General features: G+C 44.1%; 2 protein-coding genes across 2 annotated transcripts; one reads left to right on the top strand and one right to left on the bottom strand.

Moving 5' to 3' along the window:
• Window positions 1-13,483: 13,483 nt before the first annotated feature.
• On the bottom strand, window positions 13,484-15,941 carry LOC127345135 (L-type lectin-domain containing receptor kinase SIT2). Its single transcript, XM_051371571.2, has one exon. The coding sequence runs from the start codon at window positions 15,643-15,645 to the stop codon at window positions 13,633-13,635; it is 2,013 nt and encodes a 670-aa protein (XP_051227531.1). The 5' UTR covers window positions 15,646-15,941; the 3' UTR covers window positions 13,484-13,632.
• Window positions 15,942-17,471: 1,530 nt separating this feature from the next.
• On the top strand, window positions 17,472-19,968 carry LOC127345126 (L-type lectin-domain containing receptor kinase SIT2). The gene has a single exon (XM_051371562.1). It carries the CDS (start codon window positions 17,624-17,626, stop codon window positions 19,643-19,645), a length of 2,022 nt encoding a protein of 673 aa, XP_051227522.1. The 5' UTR covers window positions 17,472-17,623; the 3' UTR covers window positions 19,646-19,968.
• Window positions 19,969-20,199: the final 231 nt, after the last annotated feature.

Below are 20,199 nucleotides of genomic sequence, written 5' to 3'. Positions count from 1 at the left end.
ATACACTTTAGGTATTTGCTAATAATACTTCATATGTACAATATGAATCATCATTTTCATATCTATAGGAATCCAGATTCTCGTCCCACCCCGGACCCCCGAAACCTCATGACCGGTCCTGCCTGTTGGTAGGAATTAGAGACACGAGTTAGCTGACTCCACACACCAGATTTCATACGGGCACATTCAAGTCACATCACAATGAATTTAGTAGGAATTGATTATGCTGGGTCTTCGTCAACACTAGTGTTGACGTTATCACGAATATATATACTATCCTACATGTTTGATACCGAATACTACGAGGGTAGGGTACGTGCTCAATTATAACTTGGGTCTAATATATGCTACCTAATCAAAATAGACCAGACAAAGGTAGGTTAAAAATAAGGTTTTTTTATGGACGGTCCGGTGCATGTGGCAGAGGAGTTTGTAGATATGATGTGTTTGTACAATGTGGCGGGTTTGCCGTCGATGGTACTATGGTAGTACATAGGAAGGAGCACCTGCAAAGCATGCCCCGCAGATGTAGACCTTTATCACTAAGTTAGGTTACGAAACATTGTCTTCCATCTACCTGCTCCAATGGTCTATTCGCCTATTATGCTCTCAAGTAGTATCAAAGCTTGTTTAAGGATTGGTTTCATGACATAGAAGATCTAGAGGAAGGTGAGGTGATGGTAGTTCTACTGTGAGGCGGTGCGGTGACCTAGCATACCATTGCATGTTGTAGTACGTAAGTTGTTAACATAATACTTGTGAAAGTACACATCCATGCATATTACATTCCTCGAAGTGGTACAACAAAAGCATTAGATATTCAAATATTGAACACTTATTATTGCAAGTCAAAAGTGTACAAACTCGTCGATATCTTCATCGGTCCAGTGTGGATACCATTCAAACTAAGGTTCGACTCTCAACAACTTAAAAACTAGCGAAACTAAAAGACTGAACATCTTAAGAGCTCGGCAACTTATTCAAGTAATGTTTTAGGCTGCTTGGCTTAGCTAGAACTACTTGAGACTATCTACTTGTCAGTCTCGACCTCATCAACACCATAGACTATGCCATAGTTCACACTTTCAACTCCTCCAAAAAGGTCAGGCTCCTCATAGATGACCTCGTAGCTTCCTTCCGGTGCATCCATGTAGTCTCCTTCATTGGTTCCATAGTCCAGCTAGCAAGGGCTTTAGAAGTAAATCATGAGTATGAGTGTACTCAACAAGCTCAACTTAAAGAAAAATATGTTCCATGCACTAGCTACAACCATTGATTAGAAAATCGTAGGCTCATGAATGTTTTACAAACATTTCTTCAAAACATCGTGTCTGTTCTGAAAAACTATATCCGTCAATCTTCATAGATTGACTAGAACTTAATGTAGTTTCTTTCCTCCCGCGTTCGTAGCTTCTCCCCATAACAGGGAGGACAAACCACAATTCGTTGCACTCTACATATAGGTTTCTTATCCTTTTTACCAACTGACGTAATTTCACGTCCGCACTTCGTTCATGTGATGCCCAATATAGGATCCACTTTGATCACTATTCTTCTCCACGACCCTGCATACCCACCCTTTTGTCTCACTCATATCCACGGTAGTTTTTTTTTCTATAAATACGACTTTACCCTCAATATGCAACGGGACCCTTCATCCAACAGGGATGGGGAGATTAAGTCCATCCAAGACTACTTTGAAGCCACCAAATCACATCCTTGCGCTACCAAGTCCGTTGATATGCGAAAAAAAGATCCAGCTAACTCCTCCAACCCATTAAAGATCTTATGGTTAACACGTAATATACGACGCCGGAATCACTGGACAACAATTTTTTAGTCCTAGGTGAACATATACCCACTTTCAATGGAACCTCTACCATCAACCCAAATAGGTTGTATTGCCCTCTATAATATTAGGTTGTAGCTTGTCAAAATAGGGAGTTGCCATTTTTGCGCAGAAATGTAAGTATAGTACTTTCCAGTATTTGATATGAAATAATAAAAGACATGAGCAAGCATTGAATTTGCTTAGAAATTGCGATGTAGTGCAGGCCAATTCTTCAGACTAACCCGGGACCTCGGGTTCTGAAAAGATAGCATCATTGTCTGTTAAGGTAAACTTAAAGATCCAAATGATAATATTATGCATATTAATGTTATGCATTGATCTTCCTTGTGTGTTTTACCCTCTTTAGAAATTTGTGATTATTTTGTTGTAATTAATATCATTTTTGGTATTAATAAGTATTTCTTGGAACATTGAATTCACCTAAATAAGGTTCATTGTACTGGAATTTTCTTAGCTTTTATTTTGATTTTTAATTCCAACAATGCCTTTGTGATATTTAAAGGTTTTTTCTTGCTTTTATTTTAAATATTTTATTGGGAAAATGGTTTATTTTCAAGGAATTGAGATAAACAAATGATTTCCTCAAAAATCATATCTTCTCTTGGTTTATTATTTTATTTTAATAAAAATATTTTTCTAGGTCTTTTAGGTATTTTACTCCAATTTATTTGAGAGGAAAATGATTTTTAAATATATTTTTGGAGATACTCAAGTTTTCATTCATGAAAAGAAAATAAAGACGTGGATCTACCCGGGAGCCAGTAACTTTTATGTCATTATCTACCATCCCAAGTCTTTTATAAGGAGCAAGGTTTCCTTGAGCAGACAATAATGAATATCTTGTTCCTCATCTGACTCCTATGTCTTAGAATTTGCTCAATCTTGTTATATGTAGGACTAGTTTTGTCTTTGCATGATACAAATTTGAGTTTGATATGTATAGGCATAGAAGACACCAGGAATTACCGATGTATCACATGAATTACGACATGCACTTCAGATTCATAGAAAACTGCCGTTTGACCTACAAGCGGGACTAGTATTGTCTACTTCCCCACGGTAGTTCGTGATACTTCTAGCAATTAACAAAATGGCTCTTTAGATTTTAATGAACACATGGCTTGATTTGATGACTGAGGTGTGCTCCTGTGTCCTCCCCGTCCCAATCAAAAGTTGAAGGGGGAGGCTCTCACCACAAATCAAACATGGAGGTTGGTTCCGGCACGTCAAGGTAAAAATATGGTTTACTGTCGATGGATTTACAAGATCAAACGGAGGGCTGATGGTTCCATTGATAGATACAAAGCTAGATTGGTCACCAAAGGGTTCAAACAATGAAATGGTATAGACTACGAGGATACATTCAGTCCTATTGTCAAAATTGCAACCGTTCGTCTTGTCTTGGCTATTGCTGTTTCCAGGAGATGGAGTTTGCGACAGTTAGATGTCAAGAACGCGTTTCTTCATGATGTTCTGAAAGAGGAGGTCTATATGCGACAACCACCAGGATATGAATATAGCACTAGACCAAATTACATATGCAAACTTGACAAGGCACTTTATGGACTGAAACAGGCACCACGTGCATGGTATTCTCGACTGATCTCACAGTTAATTGAGCTTGGTTTTGTTGCTTCTAAGTTTGACACGTTATTGTTCACATATCATAAGTCCAATGTCACTATCTTTATGCTCATTAATTTATGTTGATGATATAATCGTTGCTAGCTCTTCCCATGTTGCAACTGATGCACCGGTAGAGGATTTGCGCCAGAAATTTGCTGTCAAAGATCTTGGTGATCTCCATTACTTCTTGGGCATTGAGGTTAACAATGTTTCCAATGGCTTGGTGTTGAATCAAGCTAAGTATGCTCATGATGTGCTTGCTCATGTGAATATGACACATTGCACCTGTACATCTACACCTCTTTCCTCCTTTGAAAGGATTACTGTCGGGGAGGGAGCTTTATTGGGATAAGAGGACAGTACCAAGTATAGAAGCATGGTTGGTACTCTACAATATCTAACTCTCACAAGACCTGATATATGTTATGCAGCCAATAAGGTTTGTCAATATTTACATGCTCCCACTAAAGTTCATTGGACAACTGCAAAACCTATTTTTAGATATGTGAAAAGTACCATTACAGTTGGCTTGACTTTTACGAAGTCCTCCTCTACACAAGTTAGTGCGTTTTCAGACGCCGACTAGGCTAGTTGTGTAGATGACCGTCGATCAACAAGAGGGTTTGTTGTGTTTTTTGGACCAAATTTGATCTCCTAGAGTGCTAAGAAGCGAGCCACCGTGTCAAGGTCCAACACTGAGGCTGAATACAAGTATCTTACAAATGCCACAGCTGAAATGATATGGGTACAGTCTTTGCTCAAAGAGTTGCAAGTAAGATAGAACCAAATACCGTGTTTATGGTGTCATAATTTGGGAGCAACATACTTGTCAGCCAATCCTATCTTCCATGCAAGAGCAAAGCACATTGAAATTGATTTCCACTTTGTCAGAGAGAACGAGTGTTGAACAAACAACTTGAAATCCGGTTCATTCCTTCTAAAGACCAAGATGCTGATGGTTTCACGAAGCCGCTTCCATACCGAGCCTTTGAAGCATTCAAGCATAATCTCAACTTAACCAAGTTGTGATTAAGGGAAGGTGTTAGAAATAGTATTTGTATAGGACTTGTAGTCCGTATGACATATGATATTGTAACCTTCCTTCTATAAATATACAGAAACAGGGGGCTCGGTAATCATCCGAGTAGATCCTCTCCTATCATTGTCGCTACTTTTACATAGACCACAAACTCATAAATTTGAGCCGGCTACTGAAGTCCTTGAGCAACAAGATTGTGCGCAACATCAGGCTCCAGATTGAATGGGACAATGAGATAATTCTACGCTTTGACAGTGGCCAGGAAGAGCGGCAATTAAGCCCCTTGGAAGTATGGTTTTTACGCGAGCTGAAAAAAGAAGTATATGTGCTTTCTTTATTACAGCTCACCATGACTCGACAATGCTCCCGCATCAACTGCCTCCGTGGGGGTGAAGCCAACACAAAGTACTTTCATATTCACACAAGTTACCGTCGTCGCAAAAACTTCATCCCTAAAATCCTCCACATGACACGATCTTGGTCGAACAAACGCAAATTGAGGAAGCCTTCGCTCAACATTACGAGGAGCTGTTCAGCACACCTCCTGGTTGTGAGTTCAGCATCGACTTTGATTCCATCGGACATCCCACGCCACAACCAGGAACACCTGGACGCTTAATTCTTTGAGGAAGAGGTATTGGCTGCTATCAAAGATACCCCTAGAAACAGAGCGCTTGGACCCGATGGTTTCAATGGCACCTTCCTCAAATCCTACTGGCACACAATCAAAGGAGAAATAATGGTTCTCCTCAGAGAAGTTCGTCTTGGTCACACACACACTGCATATATATAGTGAATACTGAAAAAATAATTGCTAGTAAGATGACTAAAGAAATAAAGGCTAAGAAAACTGACAACAAAGTATGTCAAAACTGAGATAATAGGATGAACTGGGATATTAAAAAACCGTCGAAAAATGAAGAATTGATAAAGTGAAGAAATCAACATCTAGAAGAGAAACAAATGCAAAACTTTGAAGTAAAACACCCATAAGCAGATACAAAATAAAGCACCCATTCCTATTTGCTCTACACCGGAAAAGGGCGAAGTTAGCATTCGGTGGGTAGAACTGAGTAGCACATGCCTTAGCGGGGCACGAAATCATTTTTTTTCCTTTATTGTTTGCCCAACGTTTCAACTGCAAGTACTCCATTTGATAAATGATCCTACAACTCTATCTACCAATACTGTATGCTTTGTTGTATACTAAGTCTAATAATATGCTTTGTTGTATACTAAGTGTAATAATTAACAAATGCTCTTATTTTTGTGTTGTCGTTGTTTTCTGATTCATATCAGATTGCTAAGGCAAGGAACTAAGTAATCTTGGCACACTCCATAAATCAACAACTCAACGGTGTTGTATATGATTCAAGAAACAAGGTGATGGCAAGGACACAAATGTTCCTTTTTCCCTCATCGTCTGTTTGGACGGCCAGGATTTTGTGATACCTTCGTGGATTAACTTAAGGTGTGTATTTGGTTTATGGACAAACGTGTACGGGATGGAATGAGATGAAATATTTTTAATTAACAATTGGTAGAAAAGGATAAATATGCCATTTACAGAGCAGTTAATATGTAATTAGCGGATCTTTTTCTCTTCATGGCGGAGGTCGGACCTAGCGAGGCCACTGCCGTGTTGAGCCCAAAAAGGTCACCGTATGCACATATTTAGCGAGCCTACCGCCGTCGACTGTGTGTCGCAGACACGCAGACGTAGAAAGCTCGCTGCTCACCGTGCCGTGGAGGCCGCCGACATCGAGCTGTGGAGCCACACGGAAAAGCAAGCCCGCCGCTCACTGCGCCATGGAGGCCACCGATGCCGAGCTAGAGAGCCACACAGAAAATCAAGCATGCCGCTCCCCGCAACATGGTGGCCGCCGCCGAGTTGGGGAGCCACACATGCGATGATTGTGTCGACAGCCATGGATTCTCATGCGCGGTCATGGCGGTTGGTGAGATTAGTCATGAAATTGGTGGAGCATATGGTCCAGCTTTTCGAAGAAATATTTGGCTTTTGGGACACCCTTCCAATGAGGATCAGCAAGAGCAGCTTGGAGATTTACAGGTTCATCGGTCGCCACCAAAAGACACCAAGGAATAGTGTCTTCGGAATAAGTTTTGGGCTGCACAATGCCACGGGGCGCTCGAGTAACAGGACGAGACACGGGAGCCACAATTTGCGGCGTAGGAATACCAGGCGCAGAGGATCCAGAGGAGACATCACTGCCGCGGTCAGAGGAGGCAACAGACAGGCGGGCGTATGATCCGAGGAAGATCTGTTGGATCCTGAGGTAGATTGCTGCAACAAATCTCATTCGTGTCCTGTGAGATTTCATGTGATCTGGTTGAGCTCATAGAAGCACCGTTTTGGGTCAAATTTTCGCCAGGGCTTTCAGTTCTGCGGCATGTAGCCTGTAGAACAACAAGAACAAGACTAGCAATGGTATTAGTGGTACGAGTATTTTCCATATTAGAATCATTCATAGGTTCATGCCCAAACTCAAAATTATGAAGAGATGGATCCCCAAAAGAAGAATTTCACGACGAAGGAGAGCACCAGCATTGGGATGCATGTGTTTGAAAGGGAAAATAGCTTCATCGAAAACTACATCACGGGAAATATATACACGGCCAGTGAACACACCTCAAGACTCTTTACCCTTTACGACGAGGGCTATAGCCTAAAAGACACATTGTGTAGATCGGAATGCTATCTTCGTAAATTGGGCCAACAAGCATAGACAAAGAATATAGGCATGTACCAAGAAGACGAAGCACAGGAGTGCCATTGTTGATGACCCAACTAGGAAGCATATTGATGTGGTATGTGGCAGTGAGAAAAGCTTAATCCTAAAATTTAAGTGGCTTGGATGCGTTAGTGAGAAGGGCAATGCCAACTTCAACTATGTGACGATATTTACGCTCAGAGCATCAGAACATGAGACATGATGTGAGATTCCTTGAGCCTGACAAAGAGGGTTAAGTTTGACACATTCTCCTCCCCAATCGGATTATACTGTAAGAATTTTTCTATCAAATTTCCTTTCAACAAGGCTTTGAATTTTTTTGAACGCAGCAAGGGCATTAGATTTTCTCTTAAGCAAATATATCGAAGTGAACTTGCTATAATCATGAATAAAACTGACATAATAGTCATGACGATCAACAGATGCAGGTGCAAGACCCCATACATCAGAAAAGACTAATTACAGGGAGCTATATATACACTGGTGGAAATATGGTAGGGGAGTTGGTGACTCTTTGCTAAGAATTTGTCTAACAACTACTATGGAGGGATGACCAAGACGACTATGTCACAATATATGTGATGGCTTGGCGGCAACAAAGGCATGCTTCAGGGAGTTTGTGGACGCCATGGATGCGATGAGTGGGTAAAGGCTGCCAACACATCGTCCTCTATGAATTATTTTCCCGGTGACCTGATCCTTGATTAGAAAGAAGAAAAGATGAAACACAATATAAACATGATTATCAAGGGTGAATCGATGAAATGAGAGTAAATTTCTAGATGCAGTGGGGACATGAAGAATATTGCGAAGATGAAAATTTTGAGTAGGGCTACGGACTATGGAATGACCAATATGGGAAATATTCATACCTCGCCCATTGACCGTGTTGGCCCTGTCATTGCCCTTGTATGCATCATGTACCGTCAAATTGTTGAGCTCGCCGGTGATGGGATGTGTTGCACTGGTATCGGAGTACCAATTGGTGTCAACACCATAGCATGTAGTATTGACTTCTTTATAACCATAGGAGTCATCATCATCACCATCTTCAAAGCGCCACCAGCAATCCTTGGCGGCGTGTCCCTCCTTGTTGCAGATTGGGTGCTGCGACAGCGTCCGCGTACACGTCCACGGCCCCCTCCTAGAGGCACACGGCAACCCACACGGCTTGCTTGCTGCTGCGGGCGATCATCAATGCGTGTGTCGCAGCGATTATCACGCCTGTCATCGCGTCGTTCATCCCGACGATCACCATGGTCACCACATGGTCGGCCATAGTATAGGCCGTTGTTGGAGAAGCGGGAACGACGTTGGCGAGAGGCGACATTGGCAGAGGACTCGAAGTCGCCGGTTGGGCCACCATTGTGCATCTCTTGACGTTGATCATAACTCTGAATAAAATTTGCGAATAGAGCATGCCCAGAGACAGGGGCGTGGTAACCACGCTAAGGGCTGCCACCAGAGCGTCATAGCGAGAACCGAGGCCAGCCAGGATATATGAGACGAGTTCTTTGTCGAGGAGAACACGTCCGGCAGCAACAAGTTCATCGGCGAAACCTCGCATCTTGGTGAGGTAGATCGACGTAGTGTTGAATTGGTGTCGTTTGGTGTTGGCGATGGCGATCTGTAGGTTGGAAACCCGGGCCTTGCTTTGGGCGACGAACATCTGTTCGATGGCGCCAGAGTTCTGCAGAGTGCTCAATCCGATGGACATGGGGAAGAACTTCCCTGGAGAGCGATTGCTGAAGATATGAAAGAACGATCTGGTCCCTCGACAGCCAGGTTGCGTACGCTAGATTTGGCGCCGTCTTTGCCGTCTTGGATGCGGCGGTGCAGCTGGTTCAACGACAAACAACTTCTTAGGAGCAGCGTCAGTCCCGTGAAGGAGGACAACAAGTTGAGCTCCACGGATCGGTGGCAACACCTGGGATCGCTAGAGGGGATAGTTCTCGCGCGTTAGTTTGTCTGACAGCAGCGATCGGAGGTTGATGACGGCCGTGCTCGAGGACGCCATAGGTTTTTAGGGTTGTGGTGGTGTGTTGATTTTTTTCGGGGATGTTGTATTGTAGATGTGATCGATCAGGTAGACGAGGCGGAGAGGCCTGCTCCCGATACCATGTAAGAGATTTTCTGGTTTTCTTTCAATAAGAGAAAATAAAAACGTGGACCTACCCACGAGCGAGTAACTTTTATGTCATTATCTACCATCCCAAGTCTTTTATAGGGAGCAAGATTTCCTTGAGCAGACAATGAATATCTTATTCCTCATTTGACTCCTATGTCTAAGAATCTGCACATTCTTGTTATATGTAGGACTAGTTTTGTCTTTGCATGATACAGATATGAGTTTGATATGTATAGGCATAGAAGACACCACAAATTGCCGATGTATCACATGAATTACGACATGCACTCCAGATTCATAGCAAACTACCGTTCGACCTACAAGCAGGACTAGTATTGTCTACGTCCCCACAACATCTCATGATACTTCTAGCAATTAACAAAATGGTTCTCTAGATTTTAGTGAAGACATGGCTTGATTCGACGACTAACGATGTGGGAAAATGGAACATTTATGTCGTTGCCGTCACGTTGTTTCTTGAATCATATACAACGCCGTTGAGTAGTTGATTTATGAAGTGTGCCAAGATTACTTAGTTCCTCGCCTTAGCAATCTGCTATGAAGCAGCAACAACGACAACACAAAAAGAAGAGTATTTGTTAATTATTGAACTTAGTATAAAACAAAGAATACAGTATTGGTAAATGGGGTTGTAGGATCATTTATCGACTGGAGTACGTGCAGTTGAAACGTTCGGTAAATAATAAAGGAAAAACTTATTTTGTGCCCTTCTAAAGCATGTGCTACTCAGTTCTACCCATAGCGTCTATTAATCAAGTGCTAACTTCGTCCTTTTCCGGTGTATTGTATCTGCTTATGGGTGTTTTACTTCATAGTTTTGCATTTGTTTCTCTTCTAGATATTCATTTCGTCAGTTTATCAATTCTTCATTTTTCGGCGGTTTTTCAATATCTCAGTTCATCCTATTAGCTCAGTTTTGCCATACTTTGTTATCAGCTTTCTTAACCTTTATTTCTTTAGTCATCTTATTAGCAATTATTTCTTCAGTATTCAGTATTCACTATATATATACAGTGTGCGTGTGACCAAGGCGAACGGCTCTGAAGAGAACCATTATTTCTCCTTTGATTGTGTGCCAATAGGATTTGAGGAAGGTGTCGTTGAAACCATCGGGTCCGAGCGCTCTGTTTTTAGGGGTGTCTTTGATAGCAGCCCATACCTCTTCCTCAAAGAATTAATCGTCCAGGTGTTCCTGGTTGTGGCGTGGGATGCCGATGGAACCGAAGTCAATGATGAACTCCCTGGTTTCGTCTTAGCGGCATCTTGCTGCCCGCTTTGGAATGCATAGGGAGCTAGTGGTTGGCTTGTGACAAAGGAAACCCTAGGTTAGCTGGCTCAGCCCAGCGGCGGTGGCTCATGCGAGCACCGTTCTTCTCTCCTTGGAGGCGTGGATGTGGTCCACTATCTCCACCACGACCCTCCTCCCGGGCAAAAGCCCAAAATCTCTCAGATTGGGCGACATCGATGTGATGCACGCTGTGTCCTCCTTGGAGGCGTCGCCTGGGGAGTGTGGTGCTTGGTGAGGTTGAAGGCAAAATATTTGGTCTCGTGCAGTTGCTCCCGGTGGCTTTCCTGCCTCTCTGTGCTCCCTTTCTTAGGTGGCAGTGTTCTGGGGCTGTCATGGGGCTCGAGTGCAACACTTCCCCAGCTCCCGTCTAGACTTTTCTCAAGTCCAATGGTTCGACGCCTTCGAGCCAAGGGCCCTCTTCGGCGCGAGAACCGGAAGGTGTTTTGGTGCTTGCAATCTAGGGTGTCTTCCTCGCTCATAATATATATCTTGCTCTTTGGCAGTGCCACGTCGTGCCTTGATTGCTCGTTCCCCTTTGTGTAGGAGCGCTTTAGTCTTCGCTTTGCAAGTTCCTTTGGATCTTGCTTGTAGTGTTGAGTTTTTAGTCTCTCAGGGTGTTTCCTTGTATCATTCAGCCGTTGTGTTGTGGTGTGTCATGTGTGTGACTGTTTATACGGGTGGCCTTGTGTTATCCCTGGCCGGTAGTTGGCTTCGTTAATTCAAAGTCGGGCTCCTCTTGAGCCTACTGTTTAAAAAGAACCGGAACAAGAACGACCATTAGTGTTGTTTCTAGCACGACCATGGAATGATTTACCATCGCGAGGGAGCCACCACCGCCATGTAGGGGCCAGAGCCCTCAGCTTCCTGCGGGTGAAGCCTAGGATCACCACCGGATACCGACGTCGAAGCGGAGGAGATGTAGCAACCTATGTGAAACATGGCCCGTCCGAGCCCATCTAGGTCTAGATCAGGCCCGGCCACATCATGCCGCTGCCTCGCGCAGCCCACCGCCGCCAGCACGCCAGGCCACCATGTCCGCAGCTCCACCACAACCCTGCCCTAGATTGGCATCAAACTGGACTGCGGCCGAGGATTCACCAGAAAAACTAAAACGAACATATTTTTATCTAGACGATGATGAAGCTCTCGTTGCCTCACCTACCCGAGGACTAAATTCATAACTTATCTCACTACACCGCAGCAGATTATTAGGGGCCGCTGGGCATGTGCATCAGCCTCTTCTTTCTAGTTTCCGACAGGGCTACCCGCACTAGCCTCTGACCTCTACTCCAAAAAGGGAAGGTGAGGGGCTTACTTAGAGACGGGTAGATAGACTAGACCAAGAAGAAGAAAAGAAAGCGCAGCTATACTAGGCTCCACCCATACCGACCGATTGTCGCTTTGCTATCTTTTTCGAGTACAGTGAGTCAAGTTGCTAGTTACCTTACCTTAAAAATAGCAGAAATGCCTTTCAAAATATTTGAAGGCAGTAAAAAAAAGTGCTGGATCAAATGGTGTAGGGAAAAATCATTCAAGATACTAATCAAAAATGCCCCTAAAAATAGTTTTTTAAGGCAATATTAAAAATGTCTTTCGAAATAGATTTTTTGAGGCACTTAAAAAACTGCCTTACATTATAATTTGAGGCACTATTTGAGAAATGCCACTAATCAGTTTTGTTGGCACTTTTCAAAATGCCTCAAAAAATAATATGAGGCACTTCTCAAACATGCCTCAAAAAATAAATGTAGGCACCATTTACAAATGCCTCAAAATACAATTGAATGTAATTTCAAAGATGGCTTTAAAAACAATTAAAAGACACTTATTCAGGCACTTTAAACACAAATCAGTACCGGCCATTGATGGCATTTCAATACCGACCAACCAAGTCTTGTATAAAGATCGAGGCTTCTTTACGCAAATGATGAATATAGTTTTCCTCATTTTTCTCACTTCTAGAATTACTCAGTCCCATTTCTCACATTACTAGTTGTGTATTGGGTACTAGGTAGGAATTTAAATTTGAAATCTTCAGGCATAGAAGGCACCAGGAATTATCGATGGATCACCGCTATGTCTCTCCATCCTATTCTGTTGCCTCAGCTATTCTCCCGCTTCATCATGCCTTCGCTGACCACCAAGCAATCCCCCTTCAGCCATCCTATGCGCCACACTCTCATCCTATCTCGAGGAACTAGCAGATTGGATTCCTCTTGCATGGCTGCGATGGAACGTGGTTCCACAAGAATTCGTTGGGCTGAAAAGAATGAGAACGTGCAAAGTCATCCAGAGATTTTGGTAGGCTGACCGTGCTCAGCTCTGGATGGTGCTAACGAAGGAGTCTTAGACTTGCTTGTTTTATGTTCGACTTGCAGGATAGAGATACAACAAAGCGTGAGATCCACCAATGAATTTTACTGTTTGAAAGTGCGCGATGATAGTGTTCCAAAATTTTCAAAGTCAGTTTAGTCATAATTCTATAGAGGAGAATAGAGAGATGGTCGATTAGGATTACCGTATTACGTACCATGCTACTTGCATGACGATGACTTGGTGATATTATTTTATCCTTGTGAACCTTGCTAGATTCAGCTGTTCATAGTGCATCAAAATATGGCTCATTTAACTATTGAACTTAGAGAGAGAAAACGAATAACATAGTCGTGGTGGTTGGATCAACTTAGAGTTTATTTGGTTGTTGAAAAAGTTATCAAAGCACGTGTAAAAACGCCACTGCATCAATGGGTACAACCAGGTTTTTGAGAGTAGAAAAAAAAACAATAGAAAAGGTTTTTTTGCTTTCTTGGGGAGGAATATTCATGCTCTTATGTGAGTACATGCTAGAACATTTGTAAAGCTACAACATGCAAGCCATATATGAATACATGCCAGGTGAGAACAATCACTAATACTATATGAATATCATCGTCCTCCAGAGAGGTCTGACATTGCGTTGAAGCTTGACATCAGCTGGGGATAAGACATGACAGATGTGTTAAATCCGTTGTCTTGCATCAAGCCTTGCATGCCCAAGCTCAGAGGTGTCGGCCTCAGTTCGGGTAGTGGGATCTCACCATTGAGGTATTGCATAACATCTCGCATGGAAGGCCTTGAAGAAGGAAATGGGTGCAGGCAAAGAAGTCCTAGCTTTAGCACCAGGCATACTTCGTCAGTGTTATAGTTACCTCGGAGCCGTGTATCCACTGTTTTGCTAAGCGATCCATTGGTCCAATGCTCCAGGACCCAGTCGACCAAGAAAACTTGCTTCTCCTCTGTAGTGTGCTTGATTGGTTTCTGCCCACATGCAACTTCAAGAAGAAACATGCCGAAGGCATACACATCCGTATGAGGAGACGCCTTGCCAGTGCGCACCAGCTCGGGGGCAAGGTATCCCATTGTGCCGACCATATGTGTGCTCTGTGGATCAGTGCCATGCTCATACAACCTTGCAAGGCCAAAGTCACCAAGCCGCCCATTCATGTCATCATCGAGGAGAACATTGCTCGCCTTGATGTCTCGGTGGATCACAACTTTTTCCCACTTCTCATGGAGGTAGAGCAAGCCAGTAGCGATACCCCTGATGACATGAAACCTCTGAGCCCAATTTAAGGTTAGCTTGTCCTGCTCACAGTGTATACATTTGTCAAGGCTACCATTTGACATGTAATCATACACCAATATCAGTTCACCTTTTCGCCTGCAGTAACCAAGAAGCTGCACCAGGTTGCGATGTCGCAATTTTCCAATGCTAACAATCTCGGTAACGAACTCCTTCATCCCTTGTGTTGAATCATGGGACATCCTCTTGACTGCAATCTCCTTCTTGGACAATTTAAGCACCCCTTTATATACCATCCCGAAACCTCCTGCTCCAACTAGGTTCTTGTTCTTAAATCCTTCTGTAGCATCGAACAAATCCTTGTACGAGAACCTGTGTGGACCGAACTCGCCCTCCCAGTCCTCGCGCACCTCCCTATACCTTCGCCTTCTTCGCACCATCAGAATGACAATGGTTACGATAGAGATGATCAATGCTGCAGTGGCTATCGGCAGGAGTATCGCCAAGAGTTTGGACTGGGGCTTTGATCCAACACGAGGCAACTTAGGAAGCTTGGAGATGTCGATGTACGGAGCTTGCCCGTTCATGCCAAAACTCCATCCAAGAATATAATGACGGGCGTTCATCAGTTCAGCGGTGGACGAGAAACCGATATACGCCGTCTCTGTGAGCACCGTCGAGAGGTTATATGTTGCAGACAAGAGCGGCTTCAAGGGTTTTCCCACATGGAGTGGAGCCAAGGTCACGTTGATCCTTGTCTCCTCCTCTTCATAGTCGACCCACAATTGCAGCTTCATGCCATTATTCAGCGTCAAGTTCTTGAAGGCACCACCACTAGAGTCGTCATAGAAGCCAGCCATGTTGGACTGCACGGGGAAGACGCTGTTGATGTCGATGCCGATGTGGTTTTCATTGATGTCTTTCAACTCGAGGTTCTGGAAGGTGTCGATCTCGATCACCAGGAGGTTGCTATTGTTTTGTTGTTTCAGGATACCCAAGTACTGCGTCGGCAGCGCGTCCGTGAAGTTCTTGCTTGGGGCGATGAAGAAGGCCATGCCATTAGCATTCACACCGGGGAACGTACCGACGATGCAGAAAATGATTGTTGCCGAGAACGATTTCACTTTGCCGGTAGATGAATTGCGAAAGAGCAAGGGAGCTGGGTAAATAGCATGACCTTTGACATTGTTCGTGCCGTTGGACATGTCGAGTAGGCTGCCTTGTGTGACGACGGCGCTGCCTTCGAGTGTCAGGCTGGACTGCGTGAAGCCGGAGAAGACGAACTGGTCATCGCCGGCGGCAACGGTTGCAACAATAAGGACAAATAGAAGTGGGAGGATGGAGGATGGAAGGGATGCATGCTTCATGTTGGCCATCACCGGAAGCTTTCTGTGGCTGGGGATCAGAGTGGCAACTACTCAATAAGTATTCTGGAATGAAGTGTTCCGTTGCCGTCCAAGTTCGTCTAAGATTGCACGGGCAGAGTGCTCTATATTTCCATGAAGCTACCTTACAAGTCTACCATTTGATTAGTCTTGTGTCACGTGGATGATGGGAAACTGGCAGCTCACACTTGACTCGAGAGTGCCCAGTCCAGACTCTGGAACCTTCGTAGTCTTTTGATGTTTGTGTTGGAAATTCACTATGCCGTTGCAGCAACGGCAGAGCATCTCAGTCAACTTTTCTGGCCTCCTTTGCAGTCTTAAAGTAAACAGCTACACTAAGGATGCACTGTTTAATGCAATTTTTTCAGATTGAATGATTGTGCTATGATCTACTACAAATATACAATATGCCATTGATGTGGTACTACTCTCTGGATGGAGGGATCCTGGCGATTCAGACATTGGAGTGCCACCATATCAATCATCTGTGTTTGCAGGAACGAATCAGAGCATCTTTTTATTAATCTATTTTCGAGAATGAGAACAGGAGGATGGAAACGGATGGAGATGAGAGCTGCCGTCTCGTTGGAACCAATACAGCGCGTCATGGTAGGGAAGGCGCCCTGGCCGCTGGTCCGGTGAACTTTCGTGCACTCCACGTCATAGATGACGACCAGTGGCTCGTGTCATAAAAGAAGGTTCACTCCTGGGGCAGAGCCACTCACTTTCCAGTTTTTTCTACGAGTGATTTTGGCCAGATTTTTCTCCCTAGAGGACTCGGATGTCTAGAACAGAAACAGAGCACGGGTGTAGATTTTTCTACGAGTGTGGTCATTTTCCAAGTGCAGCAGAGCATCTCAATCAACCTATCTTGTCTTTACTATTGTGGAAGATTACATAGTGAACGTGGCGATTCACAGATTCACACCTGACAGTCTTCTTCACTTGTGTCCATATATGCAGTAGCCCAGCCACCAATAATGACCACAGTTTACTTGACCCAAGACTGGGCAGATTGATTGAGATGCTCCGCTTTACGAACAAGAAATTTTCGTTTCGTGACAGTGAGACTCACGTTCCCGTCTGTGTCGTCTCTATCCGCTCGTGCCTAGAAAATGTGAGTTGGAACTGCAAACACTGGTTTGCTAATCACACCTGATCCACAAGTCGCCGCCAAAAAGCAATATTATCTAGAATAGTAACGTCTAAGGTCATGCACACCCCATTCAAGTTAGAAATTCTGCACCAAGTGTCATTCACACCCGATTCAAGGCGAAAAGTTTTTCTACCACATGAGCTCCATTGATCCCTCTATATTAAAAAAACTCACATTTATAAGTTTAAAATTAATAGACTTTGTCGATGATATATCCTACAAGCATGCAAAATCATAATGTGTTTTTTTTATTTTTTTATTTACCAGTAGCTCAAAATACACATTATTTCCAATTGATAGTTTGCGCTTCGTGGCATAGATTTGTTTTCAGATTTTTTTGAAACTCAGAATATGATTTTGTTTTTTAATAAAACAGGATCATTGGTGCGCATGTTCACTAAATCTCCACTCCAGTACCCCACACAAGGAGACCTAGTAGATTGAGATCCACTGCCGTTGCTGTAACTGCATAATAATTTTCAACAGAAACATCAAAAGACTAGGAAGGTTCCTCTAGAGTCTGGACTTGGCACTCTTAAGTCAAATGCGAGCTGCCAATTTCCCATCGTCCACATGGCTGTGGACTAAAAGAGATTGACCGAGATGCTCTGCCGTTGCTGCAACGGCACATCAATTCTCAAGTTAGTAGCAGGATCAAAGCTCTGTAGAGGAAACCGAACAAAAAGGAAGTGCCTACCACTCGTCAAAAAACTGCAAAACTGAGAGTCCTCACCACCGAGTAGATAAAAAAGGTCCGGTGTTGCCCATGTATAAGAGTTACATCCATACAAGCACCCGCTTGCGCTATTTTTTATGTCCATCTCCGAGATGAAATCTATGTCCTTATTGCTTCTCAAGCTACTCTTTCTTGGCCTTAGCTTCGTTGCCGGCGATGACCACCAGTTTAGCTACTCCGGCTTTGCCAACAGAAACCTCACTATCGACGGCACGGCATCTGTCACGCCCAGCGGGCTACTTGAGCTTACAAATGGCACGACCCTGGGCCAGGGCCACGCCTCCTACCCGACTCCGCTGCGCTTCCACAATTCGTCCGATGGGACCGTACAGTCCTTCTCATTCTCGTTCGTCTTCGCCATCATCTCCCTCTACAACGACTTGAGCAGCAACGGCATGACCATGTTCATTGCACCGAGCAAGAATTTCTCTTCAGCGATGCCGGTGCAGTACCTGGGTCTCCTTAACAGCCAGAACAACGGCAACCAGACAAACCACATCTTCGCAGTCGAGCTCGACACCTTCAAGAACATGGAGTTCCAGGACATCAACGACAACCATATTGGTATCGACATCAATGGTCTCCAGTCCATACAATCCCATGATGCTGGCTACTACGATGACAAGAATGGCACCTTCCAGGGACTGGGTCTCGATAGCCAAGAGGCGATGCAGGTATGGGTGGACTATAACAGAGAGAAGATGCAGATCAACGCCACCATGGCTCCTCTCGGCATGGCCAAACCTAAAACACCAACAGTATCAGCCAACTACAACCTCTCCACTGTGCTCACAGATGTGGCATACATCGGATTCACAGCTGCAATGGGAAAGATAAACACGAGGCACTATGTGCTTGGTTGGAGCTTTGGCATGAATGGTCCTGCCCCACCTATCAATGCCACCATGCTGCCAAAACTGCCTCCTCGTCCTCATCCCAAAGAACGCCGACGTCTCCGGGTATTGGAGATCACTTTACCACTAGCAACAGCAGCATTCATCCTATCGGTGGCCATTGTCGTTTCCCTACTTGTGCGGAGGCATTTGAGGTACGCAGAGTTACATGACGACTGGGAGGTCGAATTCGGCCCACACCGGTTCTCGTATAAGGATTTGTTCCGTGCAACACAAGGATTTGATGACAAAAACCTCCTAGGAGCCGGAGGATTCGGAAGAGTATACAGAGGAGTGCTGCCAAGGAACAAATTAATGGTAGCTGTGAAGAGGGTGTCACATGACTCCAGGCAAGGCATGAAGGAATTCATTGCAGAAATTGTTAGCATTGGCCGCCTTCAGAATCCAAATCTTGTGCAGTTACTTGGATACTGCAGGCGTCGCGGTGAGCTCCTGCTAGTGTATGAGTACATGCCCAATGGAAGCCTTGATAAGTACTTGTATGGTGAAGTTGACAAGTCAACATTAACATGGGATCAAAGGTTTCGGATCATCAGGGGCATTGCATCTGCGCTGATTTATCTCCACGAGGAGTGGGAGAAAGTAGTTGTCCACCGAGATATCAAAGCAAGCAATGTGCTCCTTGATGATGAGTTAAATGGAAGACTGGGTGATTTCGGTTTAGCAAGGCTGTATGATCATGGTGTTGAACAAGAAACTACTCGCGTTGTTGGCACCATTGGTTACCTTGCTCCAGAGCTAGCACGCACAGGCAAGGCTACTCCTCTTACAGATGTATTTGCCTTTGGTACTTTTATTCTTGAGGCCACTTGTGGACAAAGACCTATAATTCAAGGCACAGAAGATACACAGCTCATGTTGGTCGATTGGGTGCTTGAGCATGTGCAACAAGGATCGCTTGCTGATGCAATAGACACAAGGCTTAAAGGGCACTACAATGTTCAAGAGGCATATTTGGCACTGAAGCTTGGACTACTGTGCTCACACCCATTTGCATCTGCAAGGCCTAGCATGCAGCAAGTGATCCAATACCTAGATGGGCATATTGAACCACCTGAGCTCACAGCACACCAGAGCTTCCAAGCACTGGCCTTGATGCAAAATGAAGGGTTCGATTCATACATCATGTCATATCCTTCATCAACTACTTTTGCGACAGTATCAAGCATTTCAGGAGGAAGATGATGACTCTGTTTGATGATGCTGAGAGTGGTTACTTATCTACGATGTACCTTGAAGAATATATTACATGGTTAAGGAGTCATGGATATGAAAGCATGTACTTTCTTAACTTCGAGAGCTGAATTTGTTGCCTACTGAACAAGATTGATAGGTCTGGTAGAACGATAAGTACAGAAATAGTACCATCTGAATAAACAGTTTATAAAAGGAGGTTTAGCCTCAAGTGCCGAGCTATCAACTATGTAATATAAAGAGTTTTGTTGTTTCTATCTCTTCATAAAAATATTGTGTGTTTGTTCATCTTTGTGAATCTAAATGGTTAGTTATTTCTCTTGCACAAATGTTGTATTCGTAATGAAAGAATATACAACCTGTAAAAAACTACCCCCACGTTTTCTTCCTCCAGTCTGCAACCCTAGCTGTTATCAGATGACGTCACCGGGCAAAGCCTACACGGCTGACGGCGGTGGAGGGACTCCGTTTCTTCATCCTCATATCGGAGACCTTAAGTGTAGCGTTCCCCACTGCGGCATGAGCGGAACTGAGGGTGGTTGGGT

This window comes from Lolium perenne, chromosome 1 (genome assembly GCF_019359855.2).
Source record: "Lolium perenne isolate Kyuss_39 chromosome 1, Kyuss_2.0, whole genome shotgun sequence".
Classification (NCBI taxonomy): domain Eukaryota; kingdom Viridiplantae; phylum Streptophyta; class Magnoliopsida; order Poales; family Poaceae; genus Lolium; species Lolium perenne.
Note: the sequence above shows the minus strand (reverse complement) of the source record. Positions and strands in the feature narration are given on the sequence as shown.